This window comes from Lontra canadensis, unplaced genomic scaffold (assembly GCF_010015895.1).
Source record: "Lontra canadensis isolate GAN:19392208 unplaced genomic scaffold, GSC_riverotter_1.0 scaffold25, whole genome shotgun sequence".
In the NCBI taxonomy this organism is placed as follows: Eukaryota; Metazoa; Chordata; class Mammalia; order Carnivora; family Mustelidae; genus Lontra; species Lontra canadensis.
Genome location: NW_022631019.1, coordinates 5,760,222 through 5,783,365, shown reverse-complemented (window position 1 = coordinate 5,783,365; position 23,144 = coordinate 5,760,222). Strand labels below are relative to the sequence as shown.

The window sequence follows — 23,144 nt, the reverse complement described above, 5'->3', positions numbered from 1 at the left end:
TCACAGATAGATACAACCATCACCACAGTCAATTCTAGAACATTTTTATCACTCCTAAAAGGATCCTAGTAACCATAGCAGTCCCATGACCCCCCCCCCCCCCAATCTGCTTTCTGTCTGTGGATTTGCCTTTCCTGGACACATCTGTGACTGGCTTTTCCCCCCATGTATCATAATGTTTTCCAGGTTTTATTCATGTTGTAACATGTATCAGTATTTTACTTCTTTTTATTGCTGAATAATGTTCTGTTGTGTGGATGTATTTTAGTCATCCCTCTGCTTAGGGTTCTATTTATGGCTGTGCTTTGTGAAAGTGAGTTTAGGAATTCTATCCCCTTTCATATCAGGGGCTTGGATTCATAGGCATTTAGTTTCCCTTATACTTGGCATTGTGGACATCAGGTTTTCTCTTTAATTACATGATAACAGAAGCATCCACTTGGCCCCATGATTAGGCAAGTCACTGACGAGTAATATTACTCCTAACAACCCTTCAGGGCTTGCCAGGAAACATCAAGGTTTTCAGGGTATGTTACTTCTGTTTTCCTAATTCAGTGTCAGAGACCTGTGTAATACTATTTCAGGCAGTGCTTTGAATTAGTCTAGCTTATTGCAGAGAACAAAGAACATGCCATCTTAGAGTTTTTGTAATGGTGTTTGCTTTATGGATTGCATATTACTTAAGCATAATTACGAACAAAACAACACACATGCTTAGCCCCTTGAAATCTCTGTGATAGAATTTATATGTTTAAAGCAGCTGTTCTCAACTGTAAGCAGCTTTGCTTCCCAGAGAATAGGTGTCAATATTTGGAGTTATTTTTTGTTGCCCTGATTGGAGCAGAGGGTTGTGCTATTACAGCCTACATGGGTCGAGACCCAGGGTTAATACACAGGACAGCCTCCCCACAACAAAGGATCATTTGGCCCCAAATGTTTATCATGCCACAGTTGAGAAAGCCTGCTTTAGAGTGACCATTGAATTTTCTTTAATCCGCTGAGCAGAAGTGACGTAGCTCTAAGCAGTGCGCAAGGCAAAAACTTCGGTGTGTGTTTGGTAGAACTTCACATCGACAGTGTAGGAAAGCAGTTGCTTATATTGAATGGGTTTGTGGGTTCTTGAAGGGATGATTGAATGGTTGATGAGTTATTTCCTTGTTGGAAACCTCCTTGGACACCTCATCTTTGGGAGTTCCTTACTCCAACTTCAGATAAAAAGCGTACATATTGTTTGTTATTTAAACAATTTAATTGAGTTGTTAATTGTAATCTAGAGTTTTGCTGTTTTGGGTGCTTTCCCCACCCTTTGCAGGTTCTTTGTTTTGTGATTGTTACGTGTTTTGGGAAGAAATTGTCAAGAGTCCACTAATCTTTATTCTTTCCACTTTTCCCCCAAGCTTCAGAGGGAGGAAATGTTACTCTAAGCATTACATCCACTTTGGAATAAGGGACAGTCATTCTGCACTTCCTTCTGTTTAGATATCACAGAGGTCCCTCCCTGAATTTGACTAGGGCGTCCCATCGTCCCATCTCCGTTACGTTCTTTCAGTACTGGGTATACTAACTCAGGATTGATTGAGTTTAAGTATTCATTAACCCCAAATGTAGAGAATTGTTGGAGTTGCGTGTATAGCCACTCATTCGCTTATATTGTTGAGCTTGTCAGACGGAAGAACGTCACAACTCATTTATTTTTACACAGAAGAACTACTCTTAGTACCACGTCAGTTTCGGGTAAAACATAGTCTTACCTCTGCATGGGGTCACAGACCTGCTGACCCCATATTTCAGTGTTACCTTGCAGGTGCGTAGGTGATTTCTCTGCCATATTTTGAAGTATTCTCTGCAGCAGGTTGTTGTTTATGAGAATACCGTAGTTCTTATCCAGTGAGGGCAAGTGTTGGAGTGACATTTCCCTTTCTAGAGCAAAAGTCATTAATTACATTTTCTCTCCCAGGATGTTGATATGAAAAGGAACAGGAGAAGAAAATTGGTTTCCTTTTGAAAGCAAGTTGCCCAACTGTAGCATGCCTTTTTGGTTTTCCTTGGCACGCAGGCTGCAGCTGCTTCTCTTAGAGGCAGGGCTCGGAAGATGGGGTAGCTTTCTTGCATCTTCTGCATTTGGACCATCTATCTCATTTTGTTCCTAAAGGAGAATGCTAAATGCGGAAATGGCAAAGGCAGAAGTTCTTGGGGTGCTTTGGTTCCTGATCTAGGCTTTCAGAGATAGGGATTGGAAAGCAAGCTTGTTCAGCTGGAACTAACAACTCTTATGTCTCCAGTCACACAAGGTCTATGTTTCCAAAATGTTCCTTTTGTCTCAAGAGCCTTCAGTGACACCTGTTTGCTTAGCCTGTTGTTTTGGATAACTTAGCTTTTAAGGATGGATAATTTAAGGCAATATGGCCTTGTGGTTAAGAGTATAGGCCCCAGAGGCTGCGGCCTGGTTATATATCCTAGATCTAATACATAATTGTGTGATTTTGGTCTACTTGCTCAGCTTCTCTGTGGTTGCTTTTGCATTGGAAAATGTACATAACAATTGTACCTATTGAACAGAGTTAGGTTGGTCATATGTCCTGGTTTACACGTTTTTTTCCTTGAATAATTACTAATCTGGTGGGGATTAAATGGATTAATGTGTAAAATGCTTAGTGCATATTAAGTGCTCAGTGAGTGATAGCTGCTTTATTATTTTAGGAACCTCCATTAACTATCCTCCCTACATGCCCCTCCCCCAGCCCATTTCCTACTGGTTTTTCCCTGTAGTTCCCATTAAGGATGGTGATTAATCCACCATTCTTCTTACTATACTTCTTGGCACCTGAAATGTTTTCTCTATCATTTTGCTCATTCCTACCCTGTTCAGGGTTTATGATCCAGCCCAAGTACCACTTCACTTGTTTGCTCATGAAATATTTTCTTTCCCAAATAAAATCTTATCATAGTGCTCTCTTGACTTATCTAGCTCATGTGTGAAACGGAGGGCAGCAAAAGATGATTTATTGCTCATCTTTGCATACCAGGCAGAGTTAGGATTTGAGAAATCTGAGAATACAAGAGGGGACAAAAACAGTCAAGGGTCAACTTCTCATGGAGCTTCTAGCTTCTGGACAGCTGCTAATCAAGTCACACAAATAAATGTGAACTTACGGTTGTAGAAAGTGTTGCAAAGGGATTTAACTGAATCATTTTTGGACAGGAAAAGACATCTCAAGGAAGTTGTTGCTGAGCTGCGACCTGAAGGAAGAGTAGGAGACACATAGGCCAAGAAAGGAAAGAAGCATCACAGACCAAAGGAAGAACCTGAGCAGAGTACTTGCTCCGGGCAGAGGGGAGTGTGGTGTATTCAGGGAACTGAGGGAAGGAATGCCAGAGTGGTGTGAGATGAGTCAGATAAGAAGATGAAGGGCTTGGAGCATCTGTGTGGCTTAGTCAGAGGAGCATGCAGCTCTTGGTCTTGGGGGATTATGAGTTTAAGCCCCATATTAGAGGTAGAGATAACTTAAGAAAACATTAGAAAAAATAAAAGGGCCTTGTAGATCATGTTATGATTTGGGTTTTTAGCCGACAGAAGTGGGAAGTCATTGAATGACCATTTTTAAGGTGTGGTTGACATAATCATATCCGCCTTTTGAGAGGTGCACCCTGGCTGGAGTGTAGAAGGAGAACTGTAAGGGCTCATAGGAGTGGATTTGAAGAGAAGCCAGTTGAAGTGGTCCAGAAAAGCCATCCTAGAAGCTGTAACTGAGGTTGTGGTGTTGGAGGTGTCCTGAAGTAGAGGAGGTTGAGAGAAATTTAACAGAAAATTAACAGTAACAGTGACAGGGTGGGTTGATGCTAGGATGAAAGGTGGGCACTAATGATGCTGCCTGGGTGTCTAGCCGGCATGACAGGGATGAGGAGGGGCACCCGTCACTGAGAGAGACCATTTAGAAGAGGGGCTCATTTGGGGCCAGAGCATGCCTTTAGTTTGGATATGTTGAGGTACCTTTGAGATCTCCAGGAGGAGACTTCAGGTGGGCAGTTTTCATTTTGTCGAGGTGTGGTAGACATGTCCGTTTGTGGTCACTTGTGTGTTTGTGTTACCTGTGGGCTGGTGGACGTGTATGAAATTGATGAGGATAGAAGTCGAGGATGAGAAAGGGGACACCGTGCCCTGTAGAACTCTTGCTCTGGCTCGTGGGGTACTGGAGGCAGAGGATTAGGTTGATAGACCCAGGAGAGGACTGTGCCAGGTAAGCCAAAGGCGAGCAGCCTTTCCAGAAGGAGGGTGTATGTTCAGCTGAGTGGTCAAATGATAATGAGGTTGACACTCTACAGTGGGTTTGGTACAGAGAGGAAATTGCTGTAATGGGAGTTGTTCCAGTAAACATGATATGATAGCCATGGTCCTTGTCAGTTAGTGGAGAACGGCCATAGGCTAGCAGTGCATGATGGCAATGGGAGGAGCAAGGGCCCTTTTACAGGCAGAATGGGGAGTACTGGGAGCCTTCCTGGAGTGAGGCGGCAGAAATGCCTGAGGCCCTGAAGGTGAGCTGAGGTTAGGCAGACCAAGGGGAGGTGGTGAGTATTCTAAGCACATGGGTTCCTGAGATGGAAGGAAGTGCTTTGAGGGGGTTAGAGCACATGGGAGAGGTGGAGAGGGAGCTGGAGAAGCCATGGGACATTCAGGACGTGAGGTTCTCTCCAGTCTTTGGAAGTGAATTGTACTTTTTTTTTTTTAATTTTTAAAAAATTTTGTGTATTTATTTGACAGACAGAGATCACAGGTAGGCAGAGAGGCAGACAGAAAGAGAGAGGAAGCAGGCTCCCCGCTGAGCAGAGAGCGCAATGTGGGGCTCTATCCTAGGACCCTGGGATTATGACCTGAGCCATAGGCCGAGGCTTTAACCCACTGAGCCACCCAGGCACCTCTGAATTGTACTTTAAAGGCTGGATTGTGTTGGGGTATGAATTATATCTGTGTAAAGCTGTTTAAAAAGAGTGGTGCAGTGTCGGACATGCTGGCTGGCTGCATTGCGGGGTGAATTGGAAGGAGGGTAAAAAACCAAAATTTTAGTGGCAGAGATCAGTTAGAAGGCAGTTGTATTAGTCTCTGTGAAAGATGTTGATGCCTTGTCACTGAATCAGGGGGAGCAGTAGATAACATTATAGAGATATTCAGGCTGTGACTGGTGGACCCTAAGAGCTGAGCCAAATGCTTCCTGTGTGGTTGGGAATTTGACAAACAAATATTTCTTGATGTGGTTGAATGAGGAAGGATTAATTGTCCTTCACTAGCTGCATTTGGTGAGTCAAGTGTCCTACAGAATTTGGCTTGAGTAACTGGGATTATTAGCATTCAGGGAGTGAGACCTCAGGAGGAAGTGGCAACTTTTCATGGATAAGTGAGATTTATATGATCCCAGAGAGGATCTTTTTGAATTTTTGTCATTTGTGGTCCATTTTACACAGTTTAGTTCTCAGTCGTACAGTAGAATGCCCCCACCCCCAGCCCACGCCCAAAGAGGCACTAAACTGTGGAGGGTAGGGGTGATGTTTGGCTATGTTTGTATCTTGCATAGCACGATATACTATTGGGTATTATCTACTGGTGAGAGTTTGCATCTGGAAAGCACTTCACAGTCTGTAAGTGCATATGCATAAGGTATGCTTAATTAACTTAATTCTCAAAGCAGTTCTGGGAGGTCGATGGTGATTGTCCTTATTTTACAGCAGTGAAATGGATTTGGAGAGGTAGAGTGATTTGCCCAAGGCAGTTGAGTACATAGCAGTGCCAAGATCTTGGGTCTTGGCTTTTCAGTCCAGTTCTGACATGGGTCTAGCCTCCTGAGACTGCTTAAATAGGGTCAGGAAATGGTTTTCTTAAAATGAGATTTGGGCCCGAGCATGACAGGAATTTTAGCATTTTCTGAATCAGTTCTGTTAAGTCGTGTTGAGGGGTTTGTGAGCGGTTGTTGGCTTCACTTTAAGAGGCAAACGATGTTTATGCGGAGGGTGAACTAGCTGAAGTTATAAAGAGAAGTAGTTCTGTATCACTGACTCTTGAAGGCCTTTGATTTTGATAAGATGAGAGCACAGCTAGGCTGGCTGACCAGATTTTTATCAGTTAAGATAAAATGATGGAGTGCAACCTGATAAATGTGGGAACTACTGAGAAGAATACATGTTTTTTTATTAGTCCTAGGGGTGCTGCTTTTGGAAATTTGTAAGTTGCAGGTCTGTTTTGAATATGCTCTCCACTCAAGCATGAGTACTAAAGGTTTTTGTGGGTCTAAAAAATTTTATCAGAAAATCTATGCACATTCACTTCCTTGGTGATCTCATTCAATCTCATGGCTTTAAAAACGAAATTAAAAAGTAAATCTTTATCTCCAGCATGGACCTCTGCCTACTGAAAATCTTTGTGTGCTTTTTAAAGCCTCTCAAACTTAGCATGTTCATACCTGAGCTCTTAATCTTTCTTCCGAAACTCATATAATGCCTGCTTCATCATCCAGCTGCTCATGCCAGAACACTTGGAGTTGTTCCTGGCTTCTTTCCGTCACACCTCACCTCCCATTTTGTCAGCGCATCCAGTTTGACACTTACCTTAAAAATACACAGAAAATAAGACTCCTCCCCTTCTCTGCCCCTGCCGTGCTGGCTGGTCCCAGCTACCTCTGCCTCTTACCTGGCTTATTATATAGTAAGCCTCTTCCCTCACTGGTCTTCATGCTGTAACCCCTGCATCCCTTTAGGTTTTTTCTCAACGATTAGAGTGATCTTAAACATAGTCAGATCATGTCTTTCTCTGTTACTCAGATCCCTGCAGTAGCTGAAGTGTCATTCGAGTCACTTCATGTCACTTCACGGCACTTGAGTAAAGGCTCCAAAGTCCTTACACTGGCTTACAAGGCAGGATTCAGCACCCCCTTCACCTCTCTGAACTCATCTCCTCCTTCCACTTTCCCTCTTCCTCATGCCACTGCAGCCCCACTGGCCTCCTGGATCTTGTGTGTGCTCAGCTCACTTCTGCCTCTGGACATTTGCACCTCCTCCCCCTCTGCTGGAAGGAGCTCCCTTCATGTACCCTCAAGGCTTTAACACTCTTGCTTGGGGCAAAGCCCAAGGCCTTCCTTGCAAGTCTCCCACACTGAGTCCCGTCCCACCCCCCATTGGATTCCTTATTTAAGAACTTCTCATATTATATACATATCATTCTTTTGATTATGGTGTCTTTCCATTCCCTGGACCATCAGCTCCACAAGAGTGGGGAAGTTTGTGTGTGGTTCTCTCCTGCTTTCCTCAAACCTAGAGCAGTAACTAGTACACAATAGGCATTTGGTAGACATTTGTTCAGTGAATAGACTTGTGAATCTGAACATGTTCTAGATTAGATTTTCTTTTTTCTTTTGTTTTTAAAGTATATTATAGTGGTACGTGGGTGGCTCAGGAAATTAAGCATCCAACTCTTGATTTTGGCTTAGGTCATGATCCTTGGGGTTGTGGGATGGAGCCCTGCATGGGTCTCTGAGCTCAGTGGGGAGTCCGCTTGGGATTCTCTCTCCCTCTGCCCTCCCCCCCAACTCATGTGTGAGTGCGCCTCGCTTTTGCTCTCTCAAATAAATAAAAAAATAAAATCTTAAAAAGTATCTTACACTGGTTTTTGTTTAACTGGGTTGAGCAAGTGAATCAACAGAAATACCTTCAATATTTTTGTCTTTGTTACTGGGTAAAAATTTCTTTTGGGGAAGGGAAGGGCAAAGTGAGTGTGTTTCCTAAATCTGTGTGTGCAAATTATCAGCCTGGATGCATGCAGGAAAAGTTAGCACCGAGGAAGAGCTGGTGACGTTGGGGCACAGATTACAACCCGAGTAGTAGGTTATAATTGGGTCGAATTGGCAGAATCATTGGCTGTATGGCTTCATGCACATGATTTCTTCTCAGTTTCCCTTCTGTAGTCTATAAAGTGGGGATGGTGACTTTTGTCAAGTTCACTGAGCTGTTGAGAAAGAATTGAATGAGGTCATGGCAGGAACCTGGTCTATAAACCCCTTATTGTTAACAAAAATGCTATTGTATTGGTAGATCATTTCTAGCAAATTGAAGTGACATCTACACTTGTCATTGCCATCTGGTTTCTCTTTGGGTTCCTTTCCTCAAATGTCACATTATTATTGTGTGTTGGTCATTGTATAATGAGGCTTAGAAAAAATCTGATTAGTATGGTAAATGCAGAGGGAAAAAAATACATCCCTGTTGCACTGTGTTTTAGAGTCAAATGGTAATTGGTTGACTTTGGCTTTGGATTATCACTGTTCTTAGTTACCTGAAAGTTTTGGATATACACACGGGGTTTTATTTTGTGGATGCCCTCTGTTGTTTCTTGAATTTTTCTTTCTTGCTTAGTCTTGGCAGAAATAACTCAAATTTCTTTGTAAATAGAAGCTAGTATATATGATTTTGTAAGGAGTAGTTGAATGTACAACATGGACTTAATATTTCTTTCCTTTTTGAGTGCTGAAATAATATTTTTACATAATTTTCTGGTTTTCTTGTTAACCCTGGAGAGAATGCTCTTTTTCTTAAATTCATCAGTTGTCTGTCCTTGAGCTATATCTGAGAAGTTTTCAGCCTAAGCTGCTTGTTCTTTTTAGATTCCAAGTAGACCTTGTTATGTTTTTAGTGTCAAAGAGGAACGTTTTTAAAAACGGTGTTTGCTAATAGTTTTCTTTCTTGCATGATTGGCTTGTTCATGCTTTAAACTTCAGCCCAGTGGAGAAAATAGTATGTCTCCTTGTGTATTTTCAGTTGCTAATACTAGTGGCCTACAGGGACTTGGGAGTATATTACTGTCTGTTTAGCAGATTATTCATCTAGGTAAAACTTCTGCAGGCACTAGGATAATTTTTCATTTTCTTGAAATATGAATAGAAAATTGAAATCCTATCTAGAAGCGTATTTCCTATGTAGAAGGAAGTAATCTAAGTCTGTGCTACATGCTTTCTCTCTTCTGACTTTAAGTTGTCAGCATTATTACTTCTTTATAGGTCTGTCTTCCATAGGTGCTTGTGAATATTTTATATTTTCTTGAATGCCTGAGGATATTTGAAGTGCTTATGGAGAGGTCTTTTCTGGTGTCAGAGTTGACCTAAGAGCTTTTAAGAGAGAGTATATGATCGTTTTTGATGGTTTTGGCATGACCAAATAGAATTTTCTCTGTGTTTAAGGCATGTAATTGCCAGTTGATTTGTTTGTTGTTGTCTGAATAAAGAGGACCAATCTTTTGTTTGTTTGCATATGTCGTTTTCTGTCTGGCCCTAGTAACATAAGAAGCAGATGGTTCTCATATTGACCAGTTGTTTGCTTTTTTTTTTTGGGTGGGGGCACTAGAGCATTGAGGGCAAGGACTCTTGAGTTTTTCCCTCATTGTGTCTTCAGTTCCAAACACCTGGCATGTAGATAGTATTTAGTATAGATTGTTCAACAAATGAGAGATGTTGAGGAAGATGATTCAGAATGGCAAAAGATAAATTGCCGGTAATTATGACTGTCCTAAAACTGACTTGTAAACAAAATAGTTCAGATCCATCTGTCATTGTCCTCCCCTCCTATAAAATTTTTACAAGAATTGTGTTGGGTTGAGATTGGAGAGTCTCTCTTCTCATCGTAAAGTCTTAAAAACTTCAGTCTTTCCTTGTTGGGCTTAGTTCTAGAGAGGAGTTTACTAGGGAAGTTACTGATAGTGGAAATTTGAAAGCATGTAAAAACCACCTAATATTCCCTAAAGATGGAAGATTGTTTTTGGAAGCTGTTTTGTTAAGGCAGAGATAATTCAGAGATACCATTTTTCCTGGAAAATAACTAGAGCAGTAGATTTGGAAGATGGGAAGAATTGCAGTTGAAGGCAAGACTCTTGCTTTGAGGGTCATCACTTTTATTTGAGTCAATGCCTGTGTTTATTCTTGAAAGGAGCTCTGGAAATTTGGAGATGTGGCTGGAAAGAGTTTTCAGAAGATAGTTCCCTGTGAGAGACATCTTGAGACAATTTTCCAGGCTATCCAAAAATTTTTTTTAACACCCCCTCCCCCTGGTGTTAATACTTTTAGTATATAGGTTCTTGCCCTTGTAAATTAATATTGTGGGTTATGAAGCTCCTTTTATGTAATTATACCCATTATATATTGAGTATTAGGTATGTGTTACTTTTTCCTTCAAAAGAAGAGAACAATTGATGAACAGAAAGTGTGGTTTACTATTATGCATTGAGATGTTTTCGTTATTGGTGTGGTAGTAAATCCCAAGCCATATACTAGCTGAGGCCAAAAGCTTCACATACTTAAACTTTGTATCACTTGTCCTAACTTTTTTCCAATGGCTTGGCAGGTTTTTGGGGCTAAAACATGAGTAAGAAAGAGATTCATTTAACAAAGCATTATTTTAGGAAGGAAATATGAGAAAATGTTAAAGTAAAATCAGCTTCTCTTTCTCTCTTTTCTTGCCTAGCGTTTTTGAAACGTTGGGGTAGTTGGAGTGGTTGGATTTTCCCTGGAATTGAGTGAGAAATTCAGAAGACTGAAGCCCAGGCTTACTGTCTACCTTTCACGGAGGCCTAGCCGTGAGAGGACAGAAGAAGGCACGTGGAGAATCATGACAGCTGATAAAGACAAAGACAAAGATAAAGAGAAGGACCGGGACCGAGATCGGGACCGAGAGAGAGATAAACGAGACAAAGCTAGAGAGGGTGAGAATTCAAGACCACGCAGGAGCTGCACCTTGGAAGGAGGAGCCAAAAATTATGCTGAGAGTGACCACAGCGAAGATGAGGATAATGACAATAATAGTGCCACCACGGAGGAGTCCACGAAGAAGAACAAAAAGAAACCACCGAAAAAAAAATCTCGTTATGAAAGGACAGACACTGGCGAGATAACCTCTTATATCACTGAGGATGATGTCGTCTATAGACCAGGAGGTAAGGAGCACAGTGTTTGTGGTGGCGAAATGTCATCTGCATTTACAGGCCTCTTTACACGTTAGGGAAGAGAGGGGACCCAGAGAAGTAGATAGTAGTTTTGGGTTGAAAAAAGTCAAGGTCGGAAACACATTGACCCACTTTGGTGCAGTTGGATGCGCTGGCTTCTTGCTTGTGTCTCCCTCAACTTGGTCTTTTGTCCTGGTTAGTGCATTTGTCAGTTTCTTTCTTTTTGTCCTTGTATTATGGCTTCTTTCACTTCACCATCTATTCAGTAGATCTCATAGTTTGATTGCTTCCTTGCCCTTTATGTTCAACACAGGCAGTGGCGACCCTGCAGAATAGAACACATAGTAGGATAAGTAAACCTTAGTGGAGATTCTCAGGAGCGGGATGTTTCACATGAGCTGCAGCAGTGAGCAGAAGCTGAAGAAGTATCTTTAAAGGCCTTCAGACTAAAGTTTATTTCTCTTGATAACCTCCTTTTCCAAGGAACTGAGCTTCAGAATCTCTAACCAGTGATAATAGATGAAGACAACTAACTTGCTTTCTTTTCCAGAAAATGTACTATAATTTACTCAGTGTATCAAGGCTTACAGCATTGTTCAGAGAGAGACAGACCCAGCCTTCAGATGAGATGCAGGGAAACCAGTGATTGAGAACCTGTTGGACACCCACAAAACTCCCCCCTCAAAGATTTCTTTCTTTCTTTGAGAGAGAGGAAGAGAAAGTACATGCACGAGTGGGGGGAGGGGCAGAGAGAGGATCCCAGGCGGACTCCCCGCTGAGCTGGACTTAAGGCTGTATCCTGTGATCCCAGCTGAAATCACACGTCGTCGGAGGCTCAACCAGCTGAGCCACCCAGGCGCCCCACAGAACTTTTCTTTTTTCATGTCATGTGTTGTGTGTGTTAAAGTTTTTTTCTTACAGAAGTCAGTAAAACCAGCTAAAATCATTTGAATTGCTTATGATGCTGAGAAGTGACATGAATTTCATGAGGTATAATTAAGAGATCAAAAGCCTCCCAGTTCGCTGTTCTTCCAGGGAAGGGAGGGTAAAGAAATTAGGTTATGTTGTTGATGTTGTATAGTTGTTTTACCGAGGAATACTGTAACTTCTCTGAACTTTGTGTAAAGTACCAGATTTTTTTTATTCCTATATAGGAATTTGTTTTAAGTTTCAAAAGATAAGAACAGTATTAGAACTTACCTAGATAAACTTCTAGTCACAAGTATAATTTATTGATGATTAACTGAGAAGATACTTACATGGCATGAAAGTATAGCATTAGGTTTTAGGCGAGCTAGAGCTCTGCGGGGGAGATCAAGTAATGTGGGTTTTACAGTATTGTTAGGGTCTGTGATTTAGAAGACTCAGATACTGGACAGTAAGAATACCTGAGCTGCTGAAGAGTATCTCATTTCAGAGTCACCGCACATTACATGCTATTCACCTATTCAATTCTAAATTGTGAGAAAGGAGCAGAATGTGTTAACTTCTTTAGATACAGATTATAGTATCATAAATAAGGAAAATATTCAAAATAAGGAAAGATCTTACTTGTTTTCCTTTTCTCATGATACATAACAAGTCAGTGTGGTTATGTGATTGTCTGGATCATTGTCAAAAGGCCTGCTGCCTTGTGCAGTACTGAATGCCCACCTTTCTCAGGGGAATGTTACTCCTGTGTCAGTGGCGATGCTTTCCTCAAATATTTGTAGTCAGACACGTATGGGAAGTGCTGTACATACTGTTCCTGTCATAAGAGATTCATAGTTAATGACCCTGAGAAGTCCTGCAGTTCTGGTAACCTTTATAACGTTCAAAACAAAACAAAACAAAACCCCACCAAATCTGCTGTTTATTCCCCATTATGGGATTGTGGCACCCTGTTTCTGCTAATTATTTTCCCTAAGAGAAAACCAGTTTTGAGGAGGTGGGTTTGGGAGCCATTACACATTGATCTTGCACCTTCTAGTGGATAGTAGAAGCCCTTCCTGCTTGATGTGTGGAAGAGTGTGTGAAGGGTGAGTTTTTAAGGGTTTTGGAGTTGAACTGAGTAATTTATGAAGGCAGGCATTGTTTCGTAAATCTGAGGACCTTTGTGAAATATGAAAAAGATAGGCTCTCTCCTGAAGCTACATATGCTACAAAGAATCGATGAAAACCAAAAGTAATGTGAAAGTTTTTTGTGACACTCAGAGCATAACCACTTTGTGTGAGGTGCCCCTTGTACTCAGGTGCTGACAGTATTATGACCTGGGGTTTGCACAGGTCCAGTGGATGTGTGACTCTTCGGTAAGGAGACTGACCTTGGCTTCTCCGTGTTCGTCAGATTATTTAGTATGAAAAGAATGGGATTTTATTGAGAAAATGGGTATTACTCGGAATTTCTCACTAGCTAAATTTTATTCTCATCATGGTCACAACTAGCTCTTGTTTGCCCCTGCTCCTCATCTCGAGTTATTTTTCTTTTGTCCTCAAGAGCTCAACATGATGGACTTGAAATTACTTATTGCCCCTCTGTTACCTTCTGCCTTAGGCCATTTGCACTTGCAACTTGCTGTTGCCTCAGGCTAGTGAACCCCTCTTGCATATACACACAGACAGACATACTTAATTCCTGTCCTTTTTTTCAGTGCTCCCCTTTCAGTGTTACTGCTTTTCCTCTCCCAGAACTTACAATCAATAATTTTCTTTTTATTTCTGTTATTTTAGGATTCATAACTGTGTCCTCCGTAAAGGGTAGGAAGTCTGTTTTTTTGCTTATCATTGAAATCCTGTCTATGACAGTAATGTACATATAGTGTGTATTTTTAAATATTTGTTGAATAAATAAATTTCTGAAAACTTTTCAAACATTTATTGACTGATTAATAATGTCAGAGTTAGAATAATGGGATGGATGAGTGAATAATGGAGTAAGTTAGAATATGGAAGTCTATCTTGAATCATTTATTTGCCAATGAATGATTTAACTGACTTGTTATAAGAACCAAAACAAAAACCTTGTGGGGCTCTATTTTATATTGCCCCATGTCTAATCTAACTTCTTTGTTGTCTGTCAACTGTTACTCTACTTTTGAGATGACTGTCACGGTAACAAATTGATTACACAGCTGTGTGCAGCCAGATTTCCCTTATGGGCTTCCTTAGCATAGGATATTGATTTCTAAAGTTTGCTGTAGGTGGCATATTAATTTCTTTCCACTCTTTTCTCCCCCTCCCCTCCCAGCTTTACTGAGATATAATTGACATCTAATGTTGTTCAAGATGTACAATGTAGTGATTTTAAATATGTGTATATTGCAAAATGATTACCACAGTAAGGCTAGTTAACACACCTGTCACCACATGTAGGTACGTGTGTGTGGTGAGAATTCAAAAATCTGTTCTCTTAATAACTTTCATGTATACAGTGCAGTATTGTTAACTGCAGTCATTTGTGCTGTACATAATATCCCCAGAACTTTTTTATCTTGTAACTGGAAGTTTGTATCCTTTGACCACCTCCACCCTTTCCCTCGATTCCCTCCCAACCTTCCACCCTCTCCCTGTGGCAACCACTAATCTGATCTTTGTTTCCATGAGTTTGGTGTTTTTAGATTCCACATATAAGTGACACCATGCAGTATTTGTCTTTTTTTGTCTCTTTGATGTAGCATGATGCCCTTAAGGTTCATGTAGTTGTCAGGATCCCTCTCTCCCCTGCCCCTTTTTTATGGTAGGGTAATATGTATCTGTATACCACGTTTTCTGTATCCATTTATCCATTTGTGGCCACTTAGGGTGTGAATAATGTTGCAGGGAACATAAGGGTGTGGATATCTCTTCTAGATAGTCATTTCAATTCCTTCAGCTAAATATCTGGAAGTGGAATTGCTGGATTGTATGGTGGTTCTATTTTTAGTTTTTTGAGTGAGTTTTTCCGTAGTGAGTACCAGTACCCATTTACATTCTTACCAATAGTGTATTCACTATTTTCAGTTAGATACTATGATTTTTTTTTTTTTTTATTGCTGATCAGGTAGAACAGTCAAAAATTAAATTCAAATTATTTTAAATTCAAATTATTCAAATTAAATTCAAATTATTGAGAAATACTTTTTCATTTTGGCATGTCAGTTTGCTTGCTATTTTGATAAGGAAGCATGTTCTTTTAAAAAAAAAAAAAAAAGCCTGTTAAGTTGGTTCTGCATTTCTTGTATTTTGTCATATCCACTGCTACTTCTGTTTGACTTTTCCATTTGCCCTAGATATATCCCTAGAATAACAGAAATCTTCCTCATATACATTGGGGTAGGGGGAGTCAAGATTCAGGATTTTCAAGTTTGTTGCATCTGTGTTCCTTATACCCTTATGAAAAAGTTTGTTACTTTTCATGAAGATAAATTTTATATATAGAAGATAAAGAGCTTTAAGTTTGTGGCTTATGAAATCTTAGATGAAATAAAACATTTCCTCCTTTTATTTGCAGAATTTCCCCCTTTATTAGAATGGGGGGACTTGAACTAAAAAAAAAAAAAAAAGACATAGAAACTAGAACTGAATATACATTGAACACTGAGGTGTTAATTTCCTTTGATGCAAGTGGAATTTAAGCTGGAAAAAATGAAACTAAACAAAATAAAACCTAGGAATTCGGTTTGAATATGGATGAAATATACATATTTTTAAACAACTACTGAAGTTAAAAATAGTTGAGTAGACACAAAAAAGTCTTATACTGTATGATTCCAGCTCAGTTTTTGGTGTTTTGAAGTCAGGTGGTAGTTAGGCTGATGGGTGCTGGTGTCTGGAAGGAGGCATAAAAGCAACTTCCAGGGCCTGGTCATGTTCCCTTTTATGGTAACACTGCCAGTTACGTGGTTTCCTTGCACTGTGGGAGTTTATCATGCTTTGCACTTTTTGGGTATGTGTTATACCTCAATGAAAAATTTATTTTAAAAGTCAAAACATGAAACTATTTTCCTAATGGATAATTTCCCTTTAATTCAAGTTCCTAGTTAGAGAGGGAAGAGAGTTCCCAGTGTTTTAACAAATGGCATCTCTTAACATTTAGCTACTGAGTGTTTGCTGAAGGGTTACACTTGGACCAGGTCACAGCCTGACTTTGGTTTCAAACTCTTGATTCTCTGAATAATTGAAAGCTTTTCTGTAGCAATCACTAAAACAGACATTAGAAATAAAAGAAAAAATAAAATAAAATAAAATAAAGGAAAATAAAATTCTGTCATTTTGTGTTCCAGCACATAAATTTTTGGAGAAACTGAAACTGCATTTGATCTATAACTTTTTATCTATGTCTCTTGTAGAAGAATTTTAGGTAGATGTGACACACAAATGAAAGTGTCTCGTGGCATTCTTACTTTGGGTTGAGGCACAAGTTTTTCTGAAGGTTGCAAGAATATTTGTTGTGTAATAAGAAACATAAACTCTAGATAAAGAAACCTATAGGGCCGTTCAGCTTGAATGAAAGTGATTTGACATGTGTTACAAGTTTGTTTGCACTCAACGAAACTAGTATTAACCTGCTTACTGCTTTTCAGTGGATCCCTTGTGGCAGTAGGATCAAGCCCAAGATCTTCATCCGCATGCCAGACTCTGCTGTGATTGTATGTCTGCTTAATCATTTTTAGGACCTTTTATTTGGGAGGAGGAAGCACAGTGAGGCAGTCTATGCCTTTCCTAGGGCTGCCATAACAAAGTACCATAGACTGAGTGGCTTGCTGCACAACAGAAATACATTGTCTCATAGGTTTTAGGCTAGAACCTCAAGATCAAGGAGTCAACAGGGTCAATGCTCCTTCTGAAGGCAAGAGAAAAGATCTGTTTCTTCAGGTCTCTCTGAGTTTCTGGTAGTTCGTTGACTGTGCTGGCATACCTACAGTCCTCATATGGCATTCTCCACTTGAACATGTCTGTGTCTGCTCAAATTTCTCCTTTGCATAAGGATACCAATCAAAGTGGATTAGGGCCCTCACCTTGCTACATATGGCGTTAGGGTCTACCTCATTGTAACTTATTACGTCTCCTTGATCCTTTTTTCTTCTTGTAAGGTTACATTCTGAGGTTATGAGGGTTAGGATGTCACATCTGAATTTTGGGGACTACAGTTCGGTCTGTAACAGGTGGGAAGAGCTGTGTTGCTAGGTAGACTCAGGTTTGAGTGGGCACCTCAGCTTTCTTAGTTATGTGTCCTTAGAACAGTGATGAAAATTTATTTCTTATTTTTGATCACATTCTAGTGTGCTTTCAGTTGTAGATTACATTAATATTTTTCCTGTTTCTTTTATCTTGTTTTTAAATCTATTTGTCAGAGAAAGAGAATGAGCGAGCGCATAAGCAGGGGGAGTAGCAGGCAGAGGGAGAAGCATCTCCCTACTGAGCAAGGAGCCCAACTCAAGAGTTAGTGCCAGGCCCCCGGGATCATGACCTGAGCCAAAGGCAGACACTTAACTGCCTGAGCCATCCAGGTGTCCCATCTTTTTCCCGTTTCTACTGAAATTTTATTTTATCTTTTTCTGAGCCTCAAGAAGTGATTGCCTTTTAGTAGATATTAGGATGTTAGCAACTTTTGTATATGTAAAAGAATTTTTTAGCACATTAAGGGTTACTACTTTATCACTACAAGGATAGAAGGAACAAGAGAAACTGTTCTAAAGTTACTGTAACAAAAAAATGGAGATTAAAGGAAATTTTAAGACTAATTAATTGTATCTTTTTTTATTTCATAAGGAAAGGGTCATTAAGTATAGTGAGACGTGTGCTCCAGATACTTGGTGCTCTAAGTGTTGGCCACAGAGAGTTGGTTAGAAATGCAAAATATCAGGTTCCACACCAGATCTGCTGAATCAGAGTTTTTGTTTTCATAAGATTCCAAGGGATTTAAGTACATATTAAAGTTTGAGAATCATTAATCCAGACAGTACATCCTAGTCTTTTTCAAGTTAATGTACAATTAGAAAATGAACATATTGCTTTAAGGGCCGAGAGGCCAATATCCCAGCGCACGTGTCACTTATTTATGGCAGACTAGAATTTAGGCAGCTCCAGAAACAACAACAACAACAAACAAACAAACAAACAAACCAATAAAACAAAAGTAAAAAAATGTGGTGGGGAAGGAAGATAACGCTTTCATGGCTTGAGATTTTGATGTGAAATAAAGCACATATAGTTCAGGGGGAACAGAGCAGTCGACTAGTCAGTTGGGGGTGGTTTGGATCTTGTGCTTGATTGCAGAGGGCGCTGTGAATTTGGGTGGAAGTGAGGAAGCTGTAACCATGGATGATAACTAACCACCACGTTTAAAGCATCTGCTGTTACCAGTACTGGGCTTACTTTACATGTGTTGTTGCTAGTCCTTTAAAAAGTCATTTTTAACTTGTTACACAGATAAGGAGAGGAAGACACAGAGGCCATTGTCACACAGCTAGTTTGTAAGATGGCATGGGCCTGTGGCAGAATTGTTAAAGCCAAGAATGGATAGGTGTTTGCATAAAATACTGAAGATAATGCCCAAAACATACCTTTGGAAACAGAGAGGCCCATTTCTTGGAAAATGCAAATGATAGAATTACTTTGCTGTTCACCCCCCCACCCCCCCACCCCCAAATTAGTTAACATCTTCCCGGCTTTTGGAAATTAGCACGCGTGCGCGCGCGCGCGCACACACACACACACACACACACACAGACACACGATTGTTAAAAAGGTAAATGCATAACAATTATGGGAAGTAAGCTGAGCCAGGAGAGGTAAATTGTTCCAGAATATTTAGGCAAACACTGATTACTGAGTTTAAACCCATAACTCAGCAACTGAAAGAGAAATACATAGTTTTGTGTTAATAAAAGTGAGCATATTGTCTTTGTTAAAGTTTTTTGAACGCAAAGCTAGAGAACATAGGTCACATCACACACACACACAAATAACTTGTTGGTAGGAAAACTCACAGATTGGGTGGAAACCCCCCTGGAATGAGGGCAGTTCTTAGTTTTGGTTGGTGGGAACTATGGACCATTCTTTCTGGGTGCTGCCCCCAGAACAGGGGCCTGTAAGGTTTTACAGGCGAGATAAACAGGACACCAGAGGTAGGCGCAAGGCAAGATTTATTAAAGGCGCCCTGGGGGTTGGGGGAGTCTTTTATCTGGGTTAAGACAGGGCATAGGTTTACAGCCATATAAGGTAGGGTATTTGGTGATCGGAGGGTGTGGGGGGGTCCTGATGCTCCTGTTTCCTGCATAGGTATCGGGTTACTTACAGAGATGTGTCCTGGGCGTACATCCTTTAGGCGGGAGAGTCAAGGTTTAAGGAAAGGAGGGGGGCTTGGAAGATGGTGGCCTGGTGGTCATTTCTATTGTTTCTCCTACATTCCTGGATCCACTGACCCAACAGTGCCATTAAGCATTTTCCTGTTCTTGCTGTCACTCAGTTTGAGGCACATTCCCGGGAGAGTAAATTCAGTTGGTCAAACCTGAATTGCGTGTCCATGTCTTGGATAAAAACAGGAACCTCGATTTATTGCTCCCCTAAAACTACACATCGTAGGGCTTAAAGTAATTCCCCACAGTGAAATTAGGAGCTTTTCTGTAGGGGACATAGATGAGAGCCAGCGGGGGAAATAGAGGAGAGGCAGCCAGAAAATTGACACCTGCTCAGTGTGCCACTTCATCAGGAGACTCTCACTGTGGCAGTAGATTCCGTGAGATCTTGTAACACCACATGGACATTTATAGTTGGTTTCGCTGTGTATGTGATAGGTAAATAGAGGAATGGTGTCAGTGGCTGGCTTGTATGAAGCTATTTCTAGGCCAGAGGAGTGTGAATAGAGTGGCATAGATTATAACATATAATTAATTACATAGTATAATGTAGGATTATATTGTAGCAGAAAAGGAAAAAGTAGATGAGAGTTGAAACCTTTAATTTGACTGTTGGACTGGTATGACCCCTTTCATCTCTACTTAAAGTAAAGTGAAATAATGAGTGCCTGCCCTGGAGGGACCCCTCCCCAGGGAGGTGCACCCACCTTGCCTGCTGTGCTCACGTTCACAAAAGCCCCATGTTAATTTGTATTCTTTTGGTGCCTTCAAGCCCCAATCTGCTGTTTTTGTTTTTTTTTTTTGTTCTTGTTTGTAAGAAAGGAAGAGGGTGGGGGCAGAGGGAGAGGGAGAGGGAGAAGGAGAATCTGGGTGTGGAGCCCAGTGCAGTGCTCGATCTCACAACCTTGAAATTATGACCTGAGCTGAAATGACGCTTAATTGACCGAACCACCCAGGTGGCCCTTTACGTATTTTAAACATTTTCTACAGCAGCCTTCAGCCACTCTGGGGTGCCTGCCTGGATGTCTTCTTTCTTGAGGTATAATTATTGATTGGAGGAAATGTAGTAATCTGATTTCTGAGCTGCGTAGAAATTTTGAGGAATCTGTCCGTTTCTCTGTATTTTATATAAGCCCTTTTATTTTTAGGAGCATTTTCTGCGGAACTGCAACATAATACATAGTATTATAGTAGAAGTTATTATCTACATGAGAACCACTGAATTAGAATATATTGTAAAACTGTGTACTCCAAAAGAAACAAGAATGTTTCATATATGGCCATTTAAAAATCACCCTTGTTAATGGTAAGAACACGTTAAATGGTAATTCTTTGAAACTGTTTTTCTGAGCAGTGAATCATCAAATTCAGGAGTGTAGCTTGCTGGCAATTTACTCATTTCTGTTTTCTGGATCCCACATTCTAGGCACTTCCTCATTCATTCCCCACATACTTATAGGCATAGGTAGGGGTAGTGACTACTCTTGAGGGTTCACTCTGTTTCTTGGGTAGACTCTTGAATAGTATTGTCTCAGCTACATCTCCTTTAGGAGTTGGGCAGTAAACACATATACAGAGCAGTTGATCTAAGAACTTTCTTGGGAAGGGTCTTTTAAGGCTTATATTTATGTGTAGAAAAGACTGCACGTGCGCACACACACATAAACACACGCACATACAGTATGCATACAAAAAAGTTGATTTCAGTATTCAGTTTGTTGAGGTTATAATTAAAGGACAGTGCTCTAAATTAAAAAGTTCAGTTTACTTACCTTTAACTCTTTTGTAAATTAAACAAATTTTAACAATCACTTTTAAGGCTTTTTTGAAATATAATTGGTCTTATTGATAAAGTAGTATCTTCAGCATTTAGACTTGCTTATTAATTTAATATTTGATTTCTATTGTTAAGGGATCTATTAACATAAACCTTCTCAAGTACTTAACCCTTCTTGTAAGTGAAGTGGATTAGACCTGTGGATGAAGTGAACCTGTAAAGGAGTCTTAGATATTTCAGTGGTGGGCAGAAACTCATTTAGGTTTCAGTCCTGACTGCGTGTTTGAGTCCATTTCACACGAAGAGACAGTCCAGCACAGTCCACTAGTTCAGCCACTGAAGATGGGTGGAGGTGACAAGGAACAAACTCTGTGCTTTTGTTTCTTTTGGCAAAATGGGGATCAGGGAACCCACTTGAAGAGCTGTGATGAGGAGTAAGTGAGTGAACTCACAGACACGCAGGGCCACTTTAGAAAGGGCCAGGCCTATAATAAAGCCCTAGGTAAGTGTTACTTTTCAAAATTGGAATTTCAGGTCTGTTGTTACAAGCCAAATTTTTTTTAACTATAAAAAGAATAAAAATATCACATATATCCTGATTTTCTTTATTGACCCAGAAAATGTTAATATAGTATTGATTCTCTTAAATCTTTCTTAATTCTAAATCTTTGCAGAGATAAAGGGTGCAGATCAGTTTAAGGAGGTTAATTCCCACTCTAGTTAATTTGGGTTACTTAATTTTTAATCACAGGTTTTTCAGTCTTTCATTCTTTTCAGATGTGTACATCTGCTAAAGGAAAGTATTTATAGTCACTAAGTTTCTGTCTTCAGAACTTCAAAAGGAGATGGCTTCTCACCTTGTGGTATCCATTTTTTGGCTAGCCACAAAAGTCTGCAAATCTCTTAGGCTTGACTGCCTGCTCCCTCCACATGCCCCCACCCCCCCAGCTGCCCCTTTCTTAAACAGTCATTTCAGGTTTTGCCTCTGAAGACTGTTGAACATGACAGGGATCCCAAGATGCATGTGATTTTTCTCCAAAGATGAAATCTTTGACCCTTTGATGAAATCTGTTAGGATTTTGTATTATTTCATTTTCTTAGCCCTATATAATCCTTTAGATATTTAAAATGTTTGGTGGAATGCTCACTAGTCCTCACTGTGTTGCCCGACTAGTGACCTATTATGAAGTTATTCAGTGACGTAGGAGTAGGCTCATACAGAAGTTTTCTTAGGAAGCTTCTTTGCCAGTGCAGATACTCAAAAAATAAATCAATAAAGTGTGGAAAATCCATCGAATTCCTGACTAAAGTTATTTTGAGAGCAGACTTTGCTCTCAAATATCTCTGCCAATGTTAATGTGGGTTCTGTTGAATGTAGGCTCTGGCTGTTCAGGATCTCATCCTGGTGGGTCATTCATGGTGTGTTCCTGGTTAGGTGTATTTATGTGTCTGCATCCAAGTTGAACTTCTCTCTGGCTGTAGTTCAGGTTTGACATAGTTGATAGAGAGCTTTTGTTTTGGTGGCTTTGGTTACCAAGTTTGGTTATTACGTCTTGAGACCCTTTCTGGAGTATATAATGTTGAACATAGAAAGATGTCCCCTTTTTTTTGGGGGGGGGGTCATGGTAGAGCCTTTGTTTATTTATCTAGCTAATTTAAAGTATTATATGAAGTTTAAAAAAGGTGGGATGCAGGGTTTGTTAAGAGCCCCTTATATTCAATGTGTTGATAAAGAGACTTAGAAGCCCACTTTTTTTTTTTTTTTTTTGAATTGATGGTATGTAGGGGTGGCTAGGTGGCTCAGTTGGTTGAACGGTTGCCTTCAGCTCAGGTCATGATCCCACCGTCCTAGGATCGAGCCCGAGGGTACGCTCCTTGCTCAGCAGGAAGGCTTCTGCTTTTCCCCCTGCCTGCTGCTCTCCCTGCTTGTGCCCCCTCTCTCTCTCTCTGTCAAATAAAATAAACTCTTTAAAAAAAAAAAAAATTGATGGTATGTAGCTTGGCTTGTTATGGCCTGTTTTCAGGTAAGAGAGCAAGCTTACCTATCGCCCTTTCATTTCACGGTTATCCTCTCTGTCAG

The 23,144-nt window shown here is 40.4% G+C and overlaps 1 protein-coding gene across 4 annotated transcripts in view; it reads left to right on the top strand.

Moving 5' to 3' along the window:
- RERE (arginine-glutamic acid dipeptide repeats) overlaps positions 1–23,144 on the top strand; it is a 443,179-nt gene that overhangs the window by 171,726 nt on the left and 248,309 nt on the right. For all 4 annotated transcript variants that reach the window (XM_032863320.1, XM_032863323.1, XM_032863322.1 and 1 more), the window contains exon 2: positions 10,492–10,960. In XM_032863320.1, coding sequence (XP_032719211.1) covers positions 10,636–10,960 — 325 coding nt within the window. In that variant the 5' untranslated portion in view covers positions 10,492–10,635. The remainder of the gene's footprint in view (positions 1–10,491; positions 10,961–23,144) is intronic.